Source organism: Saccostrea cucullata, unplaced genomic scaffold (assembly GCF_032062105.1).
Source record: "Saccostrea cucullata isolate Sc308-1 unplaced genomic scaffold, CSIRO_AGI_Scuc_v1 ctg430, whole genome shotgun sequence".
NCBI classification, from domain to species: Eukaryota; Metazoa; Mollusca; class Bivalvia; order Ostreida; family Ostreidae; genus Saccostrea; species Saccostrea cuccullata.
Window position 1 is genome coordinate 100,783 of NW_026930981.1, and position 18,810 is coordinate 119,592.

Sequence of the window (18,810 nt, forward strand, 5' to 3'; positions counted from 1 at the left end):
CTGTTCTTATTCTGGCTACAGATTTATGTACAAGGAAACACTACCACACTTTGTTTACATTTAGGAAAATCAGTACTAGAATGTGTGAATAAATATTTCATTTCTTAAAAGTTTGTAAGCAAAGTTATTGAAGAATAATCTCTGGCCAATAAAATGTCAGTTATAGATTTTTCATGGTTTGTATACTCCTGACCTAAACTTCTTCTTCTGCAGGACTTTAATGATAGGATTAAACAGTGACACCACTGAGCAATTACCGGTAGTATTTTAAGCCTTGAACAAGTGCTATGGATATGTGATATTAATCATAACACTAGTACTACTAGGATAAAACATACCCCGTCTGAATGTGGAAATTATTTGTGGTTCCCGTGTGTTCATAGTCGTGGATCAGAGCAGCAATAATTGTAGCAAACACTTCCAGGTCTGTTAACCAATGCTGAAAGTAGAAAGAGCTGAACAATATGCAATCGATGCTCAATGGTAACAAGAATGTGACATTGATTAAGACTTGCTTGAAGATGTGACATATAGATATTTACTGCCAGCTTGCTGTGACAAACAGATAAATACTGCAAGTTTGCTCTGTGACAGATACTTACTGTCAGCTTACTTGTAACAAATAATTACTGCCAGCTTGCTCTATGACAGATACTAACTGCCAGCTTGCTCTGTGATAGATACTTACTTCCAGCTTGCTGTGACAGATACTTACTTCCAGCTTGCCCTATGATAGAACTTACTGCCAGCTTGCTGTGAGACAGATAAGTACTGCCAGCTTGCTCTGACGGATAAGTACTGTCAGCTTACTCTGTGACAAATACTTACTGCCAGCTTGCTAAGACTGAAAGATAAATCCCGGCAGCTTGCTCTGTGACAGATACTTCCAGCTTTCTGTGACCGACAGATAGATACTTACTGCCAGCTTGCTCTGTGACAGGATGAAGTGTACTGTCTGGGTCACATCCGCTCCGTGGATCAGGTTATGATACGGATTCTTATATTTGCTATATCCAGCTTCTAATTGCAGGAGGAAAGAGTCCAACATTGAATTATTTATCTTATATTTGGTAACCAAGTCATATTTTTGTAATAGTTCATAACCCACATATTTCAAAGAATGCCCTTCTGCTGCTGTGTTCAATGCAAATACATCAAAGGACCAATCATCCATGCCCTGGAAAAAAGACGAAACATTCATGCAATCATTTTCATTAGAAGTGCAGATATGTTTTCATACTTTTAGCAATGTGAATTATTCTCACCTTTAAAAGTGATAGAATTGCTGGGGGAATATGTAATGTGCCTGAACTGGAGAGTCGTCTGTAAATTCTACAACAGAAAATCATACTTATTTCACCGTGTTCGTTCTCATATCATAACTAGATATCAAAATTTCTTGTGCAATTTATTTTTTTCTGCCTCTGAACTACCTCCAAAGTTATACAAAATACAATAATTACATTAAGAATGTATATTTGTGTTGTACATAACAGAAACCAACTTAGGAACTAAAAATTTCCACTTAAATGATATTTATACTGACACTTTGTAATTTTTAAAGCAGTTAGCCAGTTAAATGTGTTGTCTTTTCTACCTACCTGTCCACCATAATACCTGCCCGGATGGCGTGAGCCACACTTCGGAATTTGGGCTTCTCTTGTCCTCTTCGTCGGACATTGTTCATTGACCTTGTGAAGGTCAAGGCCAGCCAATCTCTGACCTCTGTAGGGACTGCGTCAGGTTCCACCTCACTGAGTTCATCATCCTCATCTGTAAGTCGTCTACAAAACAATAAAACACAAGATGTTAGGTCTCCTACAAACCAAAGAGGAGTGAAAACACTGGACGATTCCTAAAATCTACAAGTCAAAAATCTGTAAAAAAAAAAGAAGGCTCATATGAATTGATTTGGTTGGACATGATTCTCGGGTGGCACATATGTGCTGTTTAGGGGAAACTTAATTTGCAAGGTCATAACCAAGAAAAACCTTCATAATGTCTAATAGTATCAATAATTAGCATAGAAATGGGGAGGAAGGCACAGACTCAATACTTTTGTTTTAGTACAGGTTTTAATGCAAAGAGGTTTTATTATTGGCATAAAATTAGTTTTATTACTGGCATTAAATTATTTCAAATGGTTCTCAGTGCCTCAAAATAGAAAGTTTTTCTAAGTTGTTAGATATTATTGTAACCAAATTAATTTTTTATATTAATCATACAATAAAATTTGTTTAAATAATTGGAGTGTATATAGACATCAGGAATGCTTCGTTAGAATCCATACAGCTGCATTATTATGTCTTCACACAATGACCATCACATTGTAATCACCAGAATGGAAGAAATTATAGGTGCACAACTATTTCTTTTATGCTCAATTAAAAATTTATGCAAAGTTACCAGTAGGATTTTTTGTAAAGGGCATGAGAGGGGGGGATGATCTAAATTCTGTGGACTTGATATATTCCTTATTTCTTTATGAATGTTTAAAGACCCTCCAGTTTGAGATGCTCGTAAGCTTGTTATTATTCTAACATTTACTGTGTAGTCAAATATTTGTGGGGTTTAATTTTTGTTGTTTTAAAGGAATGAAGAGAACCACGAATTCATGTCCCCCATGAAGTGTAAAATATTTCATATATAGTTACTCCACAATTCTTTATCCATGCACCAAATCAAATACTCACAAACCAAGAGTGTTTCCTAAAGCAACACAAATTTTAACCCACGAAAATAAGTAATTTTACAGTATTTACAGAAAAATAGAAAGTATGACTGTTTTCAAACATTCTGCTATGCTATCCATTGCTGTGTGCTCTGAAAATTTGAAAGTAATGACTTCTATAAAAATTTTAAAACGTTATGTTCAAATGTTATTCTTTATACTATAATCACAATCTGCATCCATTAAAATATGGCCTATAAATGACAACACTATCCTGATCAGTTAAAAATTATTTTTTTTGTTATCCAGTTATATTATACTAGTATTATGTAATTCTATACCTTATATTCCATCATCACCCTATCAAATCCTGCTTCTCATTTTGATGTCATAAGAAAATACTTAGATACAGAATGCAGACTTGCAGTGCACTTACTCCTTTTCCATGATCTGATCTGCTGGCAAATTTTGGTCAATAACAGGGAAAAACCTTTGTGTTATTATCATACGACGGGTTGCATTTTGAAACACTGTGTCATTCTCTCTTTCTGAATTAGATTCAGCCATTGGTTAAATTCAGATACAGTTAATCACAGTTATGTTTACAGCCTAAACTAATCCCTTCATCTACACTTTCTGCCATGACAGGAAGTGACATCATCAAACATTTATGACATCATCACGGGTCATGTTTCCCGAACTGCTGTCAGGTCAGTGCATTTTAGATTTTTAGTGTTATGACTTATGATATACAAAGGTTTGTGACTTTGCTGATGTAATCATGCATTTGATTAATGGATACAACCCTCAGTAATCAACTCTATAGCATTCATGTTATCTTACAATGCTTACAATTAATTTTTCAAGGGGAAAGGGGGGGGGGGTTTAAAAGTTTTAAGGGAGCTAATATGTATAGTTTCAAGGTTTGACAAAAAAATTACCTTTAATAAAAAATAAGTTACATTCATACTTTTAGCCAAGACACAAACTGCATTTCTTTAAAAAAAATATCTGTTGCACATTCTTTGTTTTTAAATTCTGTTATCTGCTAGTGGTCAAGAATCATATTCTTTGATGTCAACATTTGAGCATGTTTATATTAATATGCAAACAATTTATCACATCTATAATGTCTATCTAAGCAGCACTGATACTCATTAAAAGAAAGGAATCCATGCACTAATTCTGCAGTATCTCTGATTGATAATTTGATTTCAAATGTATTATGTGAATGACTGTTAAAATGGTGCTAAAGTTACTTCTTGGATGACTTTTCTGGATTAATGATCTTATAATCCTACTATGTTAACACACACTCATTAGAAGTTCACACTAGATCACTCTTATATGGGGACTACTTCTCGTGACGCTATTGTTAGTAGACTCAGATGTCAGAAGTTAATGAAAACAGGCCCAACGTATACTTACTCCTGGGCAGACTTAGGGAGAAGTGGTGGTGTTTCATTGGAACTGAAAAAGAGTGACAGTTTATACAACAGAATTCACTGAAACTTGGCTGGAGGCTTCCCAGCTGCTGCTGAAGCAGAAATGTTACACTTTTGTGACCTTGACATTTAGGGTCCTTATAAATTTAAAATCCTTTCCATATTATATATCCAGGGATTGTCCACAATTTTAAATGACGAAGGAGGATCCAAAAATAATAAAATTCTCTAAGGAAAAGACAAGATTTTAGGTCACATAACAAGGATAGCACTGACCGTGAAAGATGAGCCTGAATAAAGAGCAGCAAAAATTGTTTGGTTGCAAGATTTAAATTAAGAGTTGAGACAAAATCTAGCGAATGCAGTTCCTTTTTTACCATTGAAGACCATTATATAACCTCTGTACTGGTCAATGTCTATATGTTTATCAAGACATGCATTAGTCCTTGCAGCCACTGACAGGTTTAAAATAAAACGAGTAAATCATTAGCATTAAAACATTGACCTTGGCAGGTATGACCCTCAGAGAGAACAGTAACCTTGAAATTTTGTGCTAATTATAGCTGCATATTGAATTTTTAATTAAGATCTTTTCGAAGAAAAACATTGATTTACTGATGAAACTAAGCAGCTTATATTCTCCTTGAACTTTTTTTCTGCATTTAATCTGGCATCAATAATACAAAATCAACCATAAATCTTTCTTTAATGTAATGATTATATGTCAAGAAAAAAATGTGCTCAAAACACAGAGATCGTGGTGATAATTGAAGGGAAAAGTTGTTTTTTGTAAGTTCAAGATTTTAAAATGCAATTTTAATTTTTTTTCAAGTGCTTCAAAAGCATTTGAATAAAACCTGAGAACTGGGAACATTACTTACTAAAATTTGAGGTAGCATAAAAGATTTCAAGCTAAAATGAAGAATATAAAAAAATCTAATGGCTTAATAATGTGTTTAATTACAAAATATTTTATTCTGTTCTTTCTATCGCAAAGATTTAAAAATGAAATTGATGCAGTTGTTACTGCACCTACTGATTTTCAATTCATATTTTTTAAAGATTAAATCTGAAATAATTATATTCACATTACAAACAGTCAATCTCTCATGCACAAAATGTCATTATATAAACATGCTCATTACTTTGGTGAAAGACTGAGGATGCATTACCATAACATTTTTTTAAGAAAAAAGTCTTAATTAAAAAATACCTTCAAAGAAAATCTTAGTTAGCTTTCACCCTTGTCAATAATTAAATATCAAATCTAATAGCTAAAAAGTCCATTAAACAATAAAAACTCTTTTGGAGCAAAGCAAACATGGATCTTCAAAACATCAGAGGTGGGATCAGGTGCCATAGAAAAGAGAGCATCCCCTGCCCACCGACAGAAGATAACATTGAAATAACACTTTTGATGACCTTCAACCTTGTTCAATGAGTACAATATGCTTTTATTAATAGGCACACATTTTAGATGTGCTAGTACTATGGCATCTGACATGTTGAAGTGATTTAGATAGAAGTCCCAATCCTTTAATCATGTTTTAATTCTGTAAGTATTTTACCCTTGATTTCTTGAAGCATAGGATCTTGGATTTTTTTTGTTGTTGGTCCAATTAACATTTGAGATGAACTGTACTCAGTTTAGACAATATAAGAGACAACTGATTTATGAACCAAAAATGCACGTCCCCTTGACAAACAAATTCTTCGTTTGAGGTACAGCAATGCCAAGGACATGTGAATGTCACAATATTCAAAATCTGTGTTTTTTTGTAAAAATACTCCTGATTTTGGATGATAATGTACCTATCTAGATATATGGATCCATTTACTTACAGAAAATATGGGAAAAGAAAAACTCAACCAGAAGTCTCTGTCGAGACTAAAGCTCTACTGGTTTGTACTTATTATATAGCAAAGGAAGAGAAAAGTACTTAAGCAGTTGGGAATTGAAACTTTACAACAGCAATAAATAGAATAATGATCCTTGATTAAGTCTCATTATGTTCTTAGTGTAGTCTACTTGCATGCCACATTATATTATAATCAAACTGTATTTGGAGTAGCATTTTGAGAGTATATACCAGAAATTTTTATTTTTAGTAACTGTGGCAACACTGTTCATTGAAGTGAAAAACCGATACACAGAATTATGTATCTTATTGTAGTATGCCAAGTTATATTGAAATAAGACCAAAACTGTAGGAGGAGTAGCATTTTGAAAATATTTTACAGAAATTTCTATTTTTAGTAACCACGTCAATACCGTTCATCGAAATCAAAAACCGATATATAGAATTATGTATCTTAGTGTAGTCTACTTGTGTGCAAAGTTATATTGAAATCAGACCAACACTGTAGGAGTAGTAGCATTTTGAAAAATTTCACAAAAAATTCTATTTTTAGTAACCACGGCAACACCATTCATTGAAGTGAAAAACCGATACACAGAATTATGTACATGTACCTTTTTGTAGTCTACTTGTGTGCCAAGTTATATTGAAATAAGACCAAAACTGTTGGAGGAGTAGCATTTTGAAAATATTTTATAGAAATTTCTATTTTTAGTAACCACGTCAACACCGTTCATCGAAATCAAAAACAGATACACAGAATTATGTATCTTGGTATAGTCTACTTGTGTGCCAAGTTATATTGAAATCAGACCAAATCTGTAGGAGAAGTAGCATTTTGAAAAAAAATCTCAAAAAATTCTATTTTTAGTAACCACGGCAACAACGGTCATCGAAATCAAAAACCGATACACAGAATTATGTATCTTAGTGTAGTCTACTTGTGTGCCAAGTTATATTGAAATAAGACCAAAACTGTAGGAGGAGTAGCATTTTGAAACAATTTCACAGAAATTTCTATTTTTAGTAACCATGGCAACACCGTTCATCGAAATCAAAAACCGATATACAGAATTATGTATCTTAGTGTAGTCTACTTGTGTGCCAAGTTATATTGAAATCAGACCAAAACTGTAGGAGGAGTAGCATTTTGAAAAATTGTTTACAGACAGACAGACGGACAGACAGACAGACAGACAGACAGACAGACGGACGGACGACGGACGCATTACTATCGCATAAGCTCTTCTGGTCTCTGACCAGTAGAGCTAAAAATGACATAAAATACACTCAGTAGATCAGAGTAAAGCTTAATAAATGCTCTGAGTCTCATGTTTTTTTTTTATGAAAATAGGAAGCAACTGGAGAGTTACCAAGTTCAGGTGCTGAACGTCAAGAAAAATGAGGTCAGAGAATTCTAATCCAGTATTTAATTACTAATATCAACATCTTGATGAAACTTAGATTTGGTGACTTTGATATCAAGGTCACACGACTGCAGCGGCTTGATTATCTGTTATGAAGACATATTTATACAAGTCAATGATTTAAAAGAAAATGAGTTAAAAACGAAAATCAACAGGTACATTCAAAAGGGAAATCAAAGTAAAACAAAAATAGTGACAGTGAACTGTTTTTACTTAATATCAGTGTATGTAACTAGATAGCATTAGGCAACTCAATATCTAAACATTTTAAAATTATAGTTATATGTTTTAACTAGAACTATCCAAACGGGACAAAGTACCCCCAGCTGGATTTTTCAGAGGTGCTAAATCATGAATAATTTATAGATTTAAGAGAAGAGAGAAATGCTAAAACATATTTTTAGTGCAAAGGTTATTGCTCATTATATCTTTTATAAATGAAACGAAGGTGCAGCCTAATAAAATAAATAGACTAAATATACAGACCAGACATGAATTATGAACTTTTTCTGTCAGTGACCTTGAACTTTCCCAAATGATGTTGGATCAAGGTCAGAACACATCCTTAGGTCATGAGCAATCTTTTTGTGAAATGAGAACCTACCAAGTTTATCCATAAGAAAGATATGGACCAGACACAAACTATGATGAACTTTTTCCGTCTGTGACCTTGAACTTCCCCAAATGACCTTGGGTCAAGGTCATGACACCCCCCCCCCCCCCAGGCCATGAGCAATCTTTGTGTGGGTAGTAGATTCTAATGTTCCTCCGTAAGAAAGATATGGACTGGACATGTCTGCACAGAGAGACGGACAAGCTGATTCCTATATACCCCCCCAAAACTTCGTTTGCAGGGGGTATAAATAATAAATTTTAAACAAAGGTGACATAATTGAAATGTTTTTTTTTTTACATAGATGCATGTATTAAATTGACTGAAAGAATATCAAATACAGAGTGTTTAAGAAAACCATTATAATAAGGAAACCAGAAGTCTCTGTTGAGACTGAAGCTCTACTGGTTTGTACTTATAGCAAAGGAAGAGAAAAGTACTTAAGCTTTTGTGAATTGAAACTTTACAACAGAAATAAATAGAATAATGATCCTTGATAAAATCTCTTTATGTTCTTAGTGTAGTCTACTTGTGTGCCAAGTTATATTGAAATCAGACCAAAACTGTAGGAGGAGTAGCATTTTGAAAGAATTTCACAGAAATTTCTATTTTTAGTAACCACGACAACACCGTTCATCAAATTCAAAAACCGATGTACAGAATTATGTATCTTAGTGTAGTCTACTTGTGTGCCAAGTTATTTTGAAATCAGGCCAAAACTGTAGGAGGAGTAGCATTTTGAAAGAATTTTACAGAACTTTCTATTTTTAGTAACCACGGCAACACCCTTCATTGAAATCAAAAACCGATAAATAGAATGATGTATCTTAGTGTAGTCTACTTGTGTGCCAAGTTATACTGAAATCAGACCAAAACTGTAGGAGGAGTAGCATTTTGAAAAAAATTCACAGAAATTTCTATTTTTAGTAACCATGGCAACACCTTTCATCGAAATCAAAAACCGATACACAGAATTATGTATCTTTGTGTAGTCTACTTGTGTGCCAAGTTATATTGAAATCAGACCAAAACTGTAGGAGGAGTAGCATTTTGAAAGAATTTCACAAAAATTTCTATTTTTAGTTACCATGGCAACACCATTCAACGAAATCAAAAACCGATACACAAAATTATATATCTTAGTGTAGTCTACTTGTGTGCCAAGTTATATTGAAATCAGACCAAAACTGTAGGAGGAGTAGCATTTTGAAAGAATTTCACAGAAATTTCTATTTTTAGTTACCACGGCAACACCGTTCATCAAAATCAAAAACCGATACATAGAATTATGTATCTTAGTGTAGTCTACTTGTGTGCCAAGTTATATTGAAATTAGACCAATTAAACTGTAGGAGGAGTAGCATTTTGAAAAATTGTTTACAGACAGACAGACGGACAGACGGATGGACACCGGACGCATTACTATCACATAAGCTCTTCTGGTCTCTGACCAGTAGAGCTAAAAAATCAGGAAAACAAGGACAAGGTCAAAAAGAAGGTCTAGGTCAAAGCTTTGGAAGATCTTGATTAAAAATTATTCTCTCCAATATTGATATATCTGCTTGAGGGTTTGTTTTATCAAGGAAAGTTTAAAACTAAGCTGAATGAAAAACTAATCTCTCAAAATGCAATGGACTGTCAGACAAAAGATAAACCAGAAGTCTCTGTCGAGACTGTAGCTCTACTGGTTTATACTTAAATCGAAGGAAGAGAAAAGTAGCAATTGGGACTTGAAACTTTAAAACAGCAATAAATAGAAAAATGATCCTTGCCACTCATCAAAATAAAAACCGATGCACAGAATTATGTATCTAAGTATCTAGTCTACTTGTGTGCCAAATTATATTGTAATCGGACCAAAACTATAGGAGAAATTTCTATTTTTAGTAACCATGGCAACACTGTTCATCGAAATCAAAAAACCATGCACAGAATGATGTATCTTAGTGTAGTCTACTTGTGTGCCAAGTTATATTGAAATTGCACCAAAACTGTAGGAGGAGTAGCATTTCGAAAGAATTTCACAGAAATTTCTATTTTTAGTTACCACGGCAACACCTTTCATCGAAATCAAAAACCGATACACAGAATTATGTATCTTAGTGTAGCATACTTGTGTGCCAAGTTATATTGAAATCCGACCAAAACTGTAGGAGGAGTAGCATTTTGAAAGAATTTCACAGAAATTTCAATTTTTAGTAACCATGGCAACACCGTTCATCGAAATCAAAAACTGATGCATAGAATTATGTATCTTAGTGTAGTCTACTTTTGTGCCAAGTTATATTGAAATCGGACTAAAACTGTGGGAGGAGTAGCATTTTGAAAGAATTTCAAAGAAAATTCCATTATAACCACGGCAAAAAAATCAGGAAAACAATGCACAGAATTATGTATCTTAGTGTAGTCTACTTGTGTGCCAAGTTATATTGAAATCGGACCTAAACTGTAGGAGGAGTAGCATTTTGAAAGAATTTCACAGAAATTTCTATTTTTAGTAACCATGGCAACATCGTTCACCGAAATCAAAAACCAATGTACAGAATTATGTATCTTAGTGTAGTCTACTTGTGTGCCAAGTTATATTGAAATCGGACCTAAACTGTAGGAGGAGTAGCATTTTGAAAAATTGTTTACAGACAGACAGACAGACGGACGGACGACGGACGCATTACTATCGCATAAGCTCTTCTGGTCTCTGACCAGTAGAGATAAAAATATAAGATGGATAGAAAATTGGACATGACAAAAAAATTGGTCATAAAAATTCATCAAATTTTAATTTGTATGCATATGTCTCAAACCAATGGCTGCTTTAAAATCAGATTTACTGAAGTATAAAGCTTTATACATAGAACTCTCTATCAACAAGTGGGCACTGCATACAAAAACTCTTTCACTTTTTTGTTTGAACAGAAAATATTTGATTGTCCATTTTCTGGGATAGTCTTGAATTAAAAAAGGAATGATAGCATCATCTTTACATCCTATATTACACCAATAGCACACACAGGGGTATAGCTGAATTTGTGCAATTTTAATCAACAGTAGTGTGTTATTATGCAGAAAATCTCAGTTCAAGCATCTACAATTCTTCACTTTGACAAGACAGTGTTAACTTTATAGACAATATTAGTTTTTTATTCCTTACTTTATATCTACAGACTAAAGTTAATGACATTGCTTTATTTAGCTTTAATAATGTCAGATAATGACAGACACAGGGAACATTTCTCCAGTTTTATCCTCTACCAGAACTTCCTGATCGTCAGTTATTTATGTTCGTCAGTTCCATTAATGTAGAATCATTTATCCATGCATATATATCATAAAACGTAACAGTGTTAGACTACTCTATGTACAATGTCATAAATATTAGATCAATACTTTAATATATCACTGGTGATGTATGCCAAAAAACTCACAAAACATGATATTATATATGTGTACATCAAAAAAGGAAAAACAAAACATTAGAAAAACTGTTTGTAATTGAGTCAGTCTACAAAAAATAAAAACCAAACAAAACTCTAAAAGTTCACCCACGCGTGTACAGTGCATAAAACAATTCGTTCAAATCGTGCATCACCACTTACTTTTTGAGGGTGTCCTTATTCGTACTGCAATCATCAAATGATCAGATCAGAAAAATGTCAGGCCAAATCAAAAACAATTTCTGTTACATTCTTTTTTTCTTTTACAACATTTGTTTCAAACCATATGTATCTGACTCATTTTCTTACATTTCTAATATAAGAAAAAGAATCTGATTCTATGCTACTAAAGGTATTCTACTGACATAAACAGAATGTGGCTAAATGTACAAAACAACATGATTCTCCTACCAAAAGATTTAAAGGCCATTATTTCCATTTACAGATTGTAAAGGCATAAAAATACATGTCTTTGAAAAAATAATGCTGGGTGCCTCTACAAATGCCTGCCCTAACAATCAGGCCCTAGGTCCTGTGGACACTTCTCTACTGGAGTATAAGGTTATTACAAGACTCACCTGGTTTCGTCGATGTAGACAGACTCCAGTACTGAGGCAGCGTATTCCAGATTCTTGTACAAGTCTTCCTTAGACACTTCTCCATTCTGTACTCTTCTCAAAATATTTCGTAAGCTGGAAAAAAATACATAGTGAGTTTCTCACTTGATCCTTTCATCTCTGAACAAAACATGTGATCTGCTTTAGCTCACCAGATGATAAATATTTCCCTCAATATTATCTTATCATACAGACTCTGTTTTTTTTTTTAATATCAGTACATTCAGTACTTTGATTTCTTACCGTATTGAGCAGACATGAGAGGCTTCAGGGGTATCTATTGGAGGAAGTTTATCTGTACCAAGATCAACACTTGCGTAGGAATCACTTTCTGCGATACTTGACGTCCGACTACTGCTACTGGAAGGTAATTTTGATTTGGAGTTTGTTCTCTTTAGCACTGTCAAAGAACCAGCCCCTGAAAAAGAAGACGGCTTCAATAGGAATCAAAACAGAAGTCTTTGAAGAGTGTGTAGCTCTACTGACGACTCTGATGAAGTGTTTTCTTTATCAGCCTTTCTCAGAGCTTATTAGAAAGCTATTGATCATACTCTTTAATTCATTTACATATTCTGATGAAGTCATGATCAGCACTCAGCACTCCCCTTGTATTAAATTTCTTCAAACTAGGAAAAAACCCAGAGAGAATTTAGAAATTTACATTGAAATACCTTGTCGTACAGACAAACAGATTATCAACAACTTACCAATAACCACACTCCGTCTGGTTAATGACTGAGTCTTAGTATCATAAAACATCCTAAGTCAGAATCTACATGTAATATTGTACAAGTTAACACTGTTTTCCAAACATACAGTTTAAATTTACTTCACAGCTAATAAGCACTGAAATGTCTAATTCTGTTCCATAAACCAAGGATTATTATTGCCAAGAATTATTTTAATAAAAGTATAATATAATGAAAGTGCTAAAACTGGAACTGATGGAATCTAAAAATATATATATTTTGATTTTTTTTTTCAATATTGCACTCACAATGGGAGATAGACATTTTACATTCAAGCCAACATAAAATATTACCTTAAAAACAATAATGTCAGAACAGGGCCTACTACTGTATGAACTAAATAATTATTTCAATAATATCGAATAATTGTGTTGTTTTATTGCTAATTGTAGAAATACTGATTTTTGTGTTTTGTAGATTATTCCAGCAATATAAAGGCCCATCCTCTGTCACTAGTCAAAGGATAATGATACAAGCTGTCTGTAATTAAACTTGTATCTACCATCTTGATTGCTTTAGCTTCAGATATATTTTTTTCACTTGTTGACGTCAACATATTATCCCAATCTCCAGTAAAATCAAAGCCAATAAAACAAGACACAAACATCAATAATCACTACCCCCTTTCCGATTTCTCCAGTACAATATAATCAGGGATCATAACCTGATGACATTACGACTTGTTATTGGTTTAGATAACCACTGAGAGCCTCTATTCAGCCTTCTTTGTGAGATTTGACTTTCTTTCAGGAAGATAAGACTTCAGTCCTTATTGAAGCGACTCTGGGGCCTCGGTCCAACTCTGAAGACGTCGACCATCCGTTACCAAGGGACATGTACTTTACTTCCCTTAATGATAGCCGCGTATCTTTATACATGTACTAAATGTTAAATGTCAATTTATCATTATCACAGAATCCCTGCACTTTATCCCAAAGTTCTTGTTGACAATTACTACATCCTATTTATAGATAAATTTCTGAGTGGCGTTTTTACTTTTTTTGTAGGCAATCTTTCCCTCTGATTTGCTGTAATTTCTTTCTCAATTGAAGTAGTATTTTTTCCATTAATTTATATGACGACTTTAGGGTGTATAGAACCTGATTGTTGGTGACTACAATCGCGGTTGCCTGCGGTATAAAATTGATCTCAATCCCTCAATGGCATGCTAAGTCTATCTCTTCCATTGTTTCAACACTCCAGGGACAAAAAAGCAATCCGTTTGGGCCGTCAAAAGATCAGGTTTCACAAAACTCATTTCCTACTCAGATTTTTCAATATTTTCAATAGTTCGTTTTTTTTTTGTTTGGATTGATTGCTCAAAGGGGTAAGTTTATGATGAAACAAGAAATCAGGCCCCTTCCTCTCTTCAAGTACATCGCGAATTCAATTCAACATATCAAGATGCACCTCCTCACAAATTACCCTGACTTAAAATCAAACCCTGAAGATATTTTTATCTCAATATGACCTGTATCATATTATTCTACAGCAATCTATGTTAGGGTTACTTCAATCCATCTCAATAATAACACAGATTGGACTAACCTTAGTTCTAACTGACAACTCTCCACTCACTGACAACTCTCCACTCACTGAGTGTTAGTTAAGGAAGGTTTTTTAAGTTTTGTGTGAATTATTGGTGTGTGAATCACAAAGACTTGTCACCTAGGCATATTTCATGGAACGCGCTAGCGCTTCATAAAAATATGCCTATGTGTAAGTCTGTGTGATTCACACACCAATAATTCACACTGTACGAGGGTTGTCTGTAAAGCTCGTGGACAACATTGATAATTACTGACAAACATTGGAAAAATGTATGAAACAATTATTTTCATTAAATTCATGTTTCATTTTATTAACATCCAAGTTTTCAACAAAAACAAAGCACAAAGTTATATTTTTTTCAGATTGAAAAAGACAGACACTCATACAAGGAGCACTAAAATGATTATTCTTGACATTACCCGACGTCAAAAGCATATGATACGAGTTAATGTAACTTTTCTCAACAAAGTCATCGTTTAACTCAATACATTTCTTATGTCGCTTTATCCTGCCGTAAATATGTGCACAGAATGTTCAGGTTTCATACGTAAAATAATATTTAACAATGCCTGTCTCATATCCTGCAATCATATAACCTCTGTTTGCGTAAAACAATTTTATTTACGGAAATACGGTAAAGTCAAGTTACGAATTCATTTTTAGGCACTGCAATCTCGGACTGATGGTCACGCATGTCGTACTATAAGCTGTTCCTTCTGTCCGAAAATATTATATGCCACTTAAATACTAATGTACCACTTCTCTTACTATGTTTTCCCAATGTTTACAGTATGTATTGGTCTTTGTAGGCGTTTATCCGATGTCTACGCAGAATTTTATCATTGCTCATGATCACTGCTCCACCTATTCCAAAAACGTACATTTTTTTAAACAATTCTGACCTGTCTTCATATCTTCTAACTTTGATTGCTCAGCCATTTTAAAACTTTGAATGTTCAAATTTTGCAGGTTTGAACAGTCTAGTCGAACCCTCAAACGGGGGTATACCCCCAAACGAGGGTTTTCCTTCCCTTAATGCAACGCACGAAAGCCAAAGTGGAATTCAAGAACGATAATTCTTCTTTTTTTAAAAAAATATTTTTAAAAAAAAAAATCACAAACATGCAAAAATGATTCGTTTACACTTTGTTTTCAATTAAAAAAAAATAATAAATTAATTTTCGTTATTTACCTCATTTCTGAAACACAAAAGTTTGTTTACAAGACAGAGGAAATTCGGACGGGCACAGAAGAAAGTGTCGAAAATAATAAATAACATGTTCATTACACAAAATTTGTAATACCGGGGAACGGAATTATATGTAGTTTAACTTTAAACAAAACATTGTTTGTTTATTCATCCGTTTAATTAAATTATGCATAAAAAATCTAGTTGTATCAAACATGGAGGTCAAGGCACAGAATACGCTAACTTTGGAAGAGAAAAAGTCTCGATTTTTACAATAAACATATACTTTTTCGCAATACAATCTCTTTAAACATCTTTAATCTATCAAATTTGAGTACATACAGGGCTACGAAATAATCCATCACTTTGCACGAGCATATTTTGTGGACCACACGTTTTTTCCGTGAAAACGGCACTTTTTGAGTGTCTGCGCATGCGCCGTACCCCCGTTTGAGGGTACGGATGTCCAACATCCGTTTACCCTCGTTTGAGGGTTCGACTAGACTGTTGAAGTGATAACTTCTATCAACCTCATAATGTAAAAGTCATCCAGATTTCTGCAGAATTTTATAGAATACAAATGAAATTTATAAAGTGATAAATAATTTTTAATTAAAATTTCAGACCTGTTTACCCATAACGCTGTCTCTCAGTATTTTTTATTAGATTTCTCCGTGAGATTTGGCATTTGCCAGTAAGATTTCACTTTCCATCAATTTTACATATATTAAAAGAGAAAAACTGCTTTTCTGATTACAAAAACATGGTTTAACAACAAGGTCTTAGTCATTTCATAATACCACAGAGTTTTGGCAACCTGACATCGCCAATGTGTTTAAAATCTTTCTCCTTTTTTGCTATAAATACGGTAAAACTAAGACAGATCATAACGAAAACTAACTGTTAAATTCCAAACTAACGTATTTCCAATTTCCGTATTTTTATAATGGCAAAATGTGAGACCTATTTTAGACTAAAAATCCGTACAAAATACGGCGAAATCGTAAGAGTAAACAGGTCTGAAATTTTGTAGTGCTTCGGGTCTCTATTCTAAGTTTAATACGGAATATCGGAACTCCAAAATTGTGGAACTCTTTTAAAAAAGAAGTCACAAAAATGACGCGTAACTTGGGCAACTTTTGTAAACAAATCGGTAGCTAATCTAATGGCAGAGAACGAATCATTTCTTGTGCAAAAATCTTTGCCCGATTTAAAGAAATTTTTGACAGATCGTGGTATAAGGGTATCGGGCTACAGAAAACATGAGTTATTAGACTTAGCTCGCGAAGCGTGTAGACAAAATTTGCAGCCAAAATGCGATTTAGCACAAGATTCTGCAGATCGACTGAAACGTAGGACTGTCCATGGCGTAACATATCCACATCCCAGTTCCCCAAATATTAAATGGGATGATTGTTTAGATAAAATACCGTCCATTGAGGCGTATGATATTCAGTATTATTTAAAAACCAGTTGCCTGTGGACAAATGAAAGACTGAAAAATTACAAATCCGACAACAGCTACCGCTTGCATTCAAATGGTCACATTAGTAACGTGGCCATGTCTAAACTCGACTCTAATCTATGCTATATCAGAGGTTCATCCACTCCAGAGGAACGACAGACAGCTGAGCCCTACAAAATGTGGCTGTTGGTACAAGAGAATGGAACAATTGTCTCTGGAGAGTGCACATGTGTTGCGTATGTACTAGATCTATTATACAATAATTCGACGCGGACGTTTGAGAAAACATTGGATTGAAATTATAATTCTAGGTTGTGACATGATATCAGTGTTTTTCTTAAATGTTGGCTGCTCTATAAGCATTTTATATTTATACAGATCAGAATTTTCTATCCAATGTTTTTAAAAGAAAAAATTATCAGATTGCGGAAATAACTAACTGTTCTCCAGAAGAAAAGCTGTAATGATTTTTTAAAAAGTATAATATATTTTTTAAAGCATTCAACGATTCGCAAAATTAAAATTCTGCATGAATAAATGGTATTTTTTTTAAACGATAGCAAAGGTATCAAAGCATGAATAAAGATGCCAAATTTTGACTTCATAATATAAATAGCAGTACCATAATTTTTTTTGTAGTGGTGATGGTACATGTAAGCATATTGCTGCTTTGCTGTTTGGACTTCAACAATTTTGCCTAGGACTGAATGATCGAACAGAGATTGGTGTCACTGATAAAAAGGCTAAGTGGACAAATCCTGTGAGGTCAACAAGACCAGTAAAAATTACCGACCTTGATCTAAGACAGCAACCAAACAACCAACCTCAGCCCATGGCATGTGATGAAGAATACACACCTGTTACTAATGAACAATTAAACAATCGAACTGAAAAAGATATATACAAACTTTTAAAAGCAGAAAAATTGGCTGCATGTGCAGCATATACCCTATCTGATAGTTCTGATTCTGAGTATGAATTTGAAGAAAGTGTGTGTGAGAATGTGACTGAATTTGCTCAAAATTTTTATGTGATGAATCCAAATGCTTCCTTTGAAGAATTTGTTGATGGTCTTAGAGTTTATTTTGACAGAAATCTTGCAGTCAAAATTTCAAAATGTACAGTTGGTCAAAACTCATCAGATGTATGGCATCATCAAAGAGCAGGTCGCATTACTGCATCATCTGTGTTTAACTGCCTGCATTTCAGTGGTCGGAATGAAAATGGTAGCCTTGTTACACAAATTCTTTGTAAAAAATATGCTACTTCAGAATCTAATTGTATTCCTGCACTTGTACATGGTAGAAAATATGAAGCAAAAGCTAGAGATATGTATTTGGAGTTAAATGGGAAAATTCACACTAATCTAAGATATTCCAGTGCAGGCCTGATAATCGATGATGAGCTTCCTTTCATTGGTGCCTCACCAGATGGTTTACTAGAGTGTAATTGTTGTTTACCGGGGTGCCTCGAAATTAAATGTCCATACAAGTATAAAGATAAAAATCCAAAGGAGGCAGCAGCATGTGATTTAAAAAATTTTGAACTAAGAAATGGATTTCCTGTTTTAAGGAAAAACAGTAACTCACCATATTATTGTCAAATGATGTGTCAAATGGCTGTTACAAAACGTACCTATTGTGATTTTATTTTGTACACACACTCAGGAATTTTTTCTGAAAGAGTGTTCTTCAATGGACAAATATGGGAATGTATGAAAGGAAAAATTGTCAAGTTTTATAAGACATTTATATTTCCAAAAATCATCATCAACTGAATTTATTATTATG

General features: G+C 33.8%; 2 protein-coding genes across 12 annotated transcripts in view; one reads left to right on the forward strand and one right to left on the reverse strand.

Annotated features, from left to right (window-relative positions):
* LOC134230855 (dual specificity calcium/calmodulin-dependent 3',5'-cyclic nucleotide phosphodiesterase 1A-like) overlaps nucleotides 1-18,810 on the reverse strand; it is a 130,305-nt gene that overhangs the window by 11,385 nt on the left and 100,110 nt on the right. For 8 of the 11 annotated variants that reach the window (XM_062712719.1, XM_062712718.1, XM_062712713.1 and 5 more), the window contains 8 exons: nucleotides 12,310-12,484; nucleotides 12,028-12,141; nucleotides 11,612-11,635; nucleotides 4,100-4,141; nucleotides 1,602-1,784; nucleotides 1,266-1,332; nucleotides 920-1,177; nucleotides 339-439 (listed from right to left, as the gene is read on the reverse strand). In XM_062712719.1, coding sequence (XP_062568703.1) covers nucleotides 339-439; nucleotides 920-1,177; nucleotides 1,266-1,332; nucleotides 1,602-1,784; nucleotides 4,100-4,141; nucleotides 11,612-11,635; nucleotides 12,028-12,141; nucleotides 12,310-12,484 — 964 coding nt within the window. The remainder of the gene's footprint in view (nucleotides 1-338; nucleotides 440-919; nucleotides 1,178-1,265; nucleotides 1,333-1,601; nucleotides 1,785-4,099; nucleotides 4,142-11,611; nucleotides 11,636-12,027; nucleotides 12,142-12,309; nucleotides 12,485-18,810) is intronic. The other 3 variants (XM_062712710.1, XM_062712712.1, XM_062712716.1) reach the window with 3 other exon arrangements.
* On the forward strand, nucleotides 16,639-18,797 carry LOC134230856 (uncharacterized). The gene is made up of 2 exons (XM_062712721.1): nucleotides 16,639-17,256; nucleotides 17,660-18,797. Exons 1-2 carry the CDS (start codon nucleotides 16,721-16,723, stop codon nucleotides 18,795-18,797), a joined length of 1,674 nt encoding a protein of 557 aa, XP_062568705.1. The 5' UTR covers nucleotides 16,639-16,720.

Excerpts from the sequence above, each read along its gene's own strand:
- LOC134230856 (XM_062712721.1), top strand. The coding sequence starts at position 16,721 with ATGGCAGAGAACGAATCATTTCTTGTGCAAAAATCTTTGCCCGATTTA. Across the intron at positions 17,257-17,659 it reads GGAGAGTGCACATGTGTTGC|TGGTGATGGTACATGTAAGC; the intron begins GTATGTACTAGA and ends TTTTTTTTGTAG.